The 2664-nt window shown below is 65.2% G+C and overlaps 1 protein-coding gene across 2 annotated transcripts in view; it reads left to right on the top strand.

Moving 5' to 3' along the window:
• Positions 1 to 6: 6 nt before the first annotated feature.
• The window catches only part of MAF1 (MAF1 homolog, negative regulator of RNA polymerase III), an 18130-nt gene continuing 15472 nt past the window's right edge, over positions 7 to 2664 (top strand). Inside the window, exons 1-2 of one of the 2 annotated variants that reach the window (XM_017741221.1) lie at positions 7 to 92; positions 850 to 1033. In XM_017741221.1, coding sequence (XP_017596710.1) covers positions 10 to 92; positions 850 to 1033 — 267 coding nt within the window. In that variant the 5' untranslated portion in view covers positions 7 to 9. Of the gene's footprint in view, positions 93 to 849; positions 1903 to 2664 lie in introns of those variants that run through there. The other variant, XM_017741220.1, reaches the window with a different exon arrangement.

The following is a 2664-nucleotide window of genomic DNA, read 5'->3' as shown; positions in this document are numbered from 1 at the left end:
TCGGGGAGGATGAAGCGGCTGGAAAACGCCAGTTTTGAAGCCATCAACTCCCAGCTGACGGTGGAGACGGGCGATGCCCACATCATCGGCAGGTGAGGGCGGGGAAAAACCCGGGAATGCGGGAATTCCGCCGGGAAAAGCTCCGAGATCATCGCCCCGAGCGGGGCTGGGCGCTCCAGGAGGGATTTTCCCGTTCCCAACGCGGAGCCGGGGCCCTTTTGGTGCCTGAAATCCGGGTTTTTGTCCCCATTCCCGGCTCGCCCTCCGCCCTGCTCAGCCGAGCGTTTGAGTTCCCAATCCCTGGGGCACCCGGAGAACATTCCTGGGAATCGTTGTTCTCCGGCTGGGGCTCCGTGCCCGGGGATGAGGAGCTGGGGATGCTCCCGGTCCCTTCCCGGCCCATCCTGGGCTGGAAGCGTCCCCAGGAGCAGCTGGGAAAGGGCAGAGTTTGGGGCTTTGCCAGTTTGTTCCCAGTTTGGCCCAGTCTGTCCCAGTCTGTCCCAGTCTCCAGCCGCGTTTGGGGTGCTCCAAAGTCCATCCCAGACCCGGAGCCTTTCGGAATTCCCCTCCTTGGGGAAATGAGGAATTTCAGGGAGGAGCTGGTGGAGTCCTGGGGGCGGGGCAGGAGCTGATCCCAGAGTTCCCGGAATGCCGGAGGGGTTGGGGATGGAGAGGAGCCCCGGGATTAGTCGGGGGACAGGGACAGACGCAGGGAATGGTTCCTTCTCTGGGAATTCCATCCCTTTCCCAAGCTCCCCTGGAGCCCCGGGAACGGCCCTGGAGGGGCTCTGGGCTCCCCGGGAGCTTCCCCCGCTGCCATTCCCGGGCTCCCGCCCGCTCTCCCCGCAGGATCGAGAGCTACTCCTGTAAGCTGGCCGGCATCGACAAGCAGCTCTTCAAGCAGTTCTGCCACGAGGGGCAGCCCCACGCGCTCGAGGCCCTGTCCCCGCCCCAGACCTCCGGCCTCAGCCCCGGCAGGTACCGCCAGCCACGCCGGGACTGCGGGGTCGGGCCTGGGAATGGGCCTGGGATTGTGGGATCGGCGCTGGGATTGTGGGATTGGCGCTGGGATTGCGGGATCGGCACTGGGAATGGGCCTGGGACTGCGGGGTCGGCACTGGGAATGGGCCTGGGACTGTGGGATCGGCACTGGGAATGGCCCTGGGATCATGGGATCGGCACTGGGACTGTGGGGTTGGTCCCAGGAATGGCCTGGGACCGTGGGGTTGGCACTGGGATCGGCACTGGGACCGGGGGATCGGCACTGGGACTGTGGGATTGGCACTGGGACTGTGGGGTTGGCCCCGGGAATGGGCCTGGGACCGTGGGGTTGGCACTGGGACCGTGGCATTGGCACTGGGACCACGGGGTCAGCCCCAGGAATGGTCCTGGGACTGTGGGATTGGCCCTGGGATCAGCCCTGGGACCGTGGGATTGGCCCTGGAACTGTGGGGTCGGCCCCGGGAATGGCCTGGGACCATGGGAGCAGCACTGGGATTGGCTCTGGGATCATGGGATCAGCCCTGGGACCGTGGGATCGGCCCTGGAATGAGCCCTGGGAGCAGCCCCGGGCTGGGCCTGGCTGGGCTGGGTTTTGGGGCCGGCCGTGAGCTCGTCCAGCACAGCCAAGGCCGCTCCCGGCCACGTCCCCGAGGGCCACGTTCCCGGGGATGGCAAATCCCTGTGTGCCCCGCGGTGCCCCGCGGTGCCGGTGTCCCCGAGTGTCCCCGAGTGTCCCTGAGCGTCCCTTTGTGCCCTGCTGTGCCCCGTGATGCCGGTGTTCCTCTGTGTTCTTGTGTCACTCTGTGTCCTGCTGTCCCTCTGTACCCCGTGGTGCCCTGGGTGCCAGTGTCTTTCTGCGTCCTTGTGTCCCTGAGTGTCCCTCTGTGTCCCGCTGTGTCCCCCCATGTCCCTCTGTGTCTCTCTGTCCCCCCGTGTCCCTCGTGTCCCTCTGTGTCCCTCTGTGTCCTTCTGTCCGTCTGTGTCCCTGTGTCCCTCTGTCCCTCTGTGTCCTTCTGTCCCTCTGTGTCCTTCTGTCCGTCTGTGTCCCTGTGTCCCTGTGTCCCTCTGTCCCTCTGTGTCGTTCTGTCCCTCTGTGTCCCTCTGTCCCTGTGTCCTTCTGTCCCGCCGTACCCCGTGGTGCCGGTGTCCCTGTGTCCGTCTGTGTGCTTCTGTCCCTCTGTGTCCCTGTGTATCCCTGTGTGTCCGTGTGTGTCCCTCTGTCCCTGTGTGTCCCCGTGTGTTCCTCTGTGTCCCTCTGTCCCTCAATGCCCCCCCGTGCCCTGCGGTGCCGGTGTCCCTGTGTGTCCGTGTGTGTCCCTCTGTCCCTGTGTGTCCCTGTGTGTCCTCCTCTGTGTCCCTGTGTGTCCCTGTGTGTCCCTGTGTGTCTCTCTGTGTCCCTGTGTGTCTCTCTGTCTCTGTGTGTCCCTGTGTGTCCCTCTGTCTCTCTGTGTCCCTGTGTGTCCCTGTGTGTTCCTGTGTGTCCCTGTGTGTCCCTTTGTCCCTGTGTGTCCCTGTGTGTCCCTGTGCGTCTCTCTGTGTCCCTGTGTGTCTCTCTGTCCCTGTGTGTCCCTGTGTGTCCCTCTGTGTCCCTGTGTGTCCCTCTGTCCCCCTGTGCCCCCCCGTGCCCGGCGGTGCCGGTGACGCTGCGGTGCCGCTGCCAGG

Source organism: Corvus brachyrhynchos, unplaced genomic scaffold (assembly GCF_000691975.1).
Source record: "Corvus brachyrhynchos isolate BGI_N302 unplaced genomic scaffold, ASM69197v1 scaffold308, whole genome shotgun sequence".
In the NCBI taxonomy this organism is placed as follows: domain Eukaryota; kingdom Metazoa; phylum Chordata; class Aves; order Passeriformes; family Corvidae; genus Corvus; species Corvus brachyrhynchos.
The sequence above is the reverse complement of the archived record's forward strand: the minus strand, read 5'-3'. Positions and strand labels throughout refer to the sequence as shown.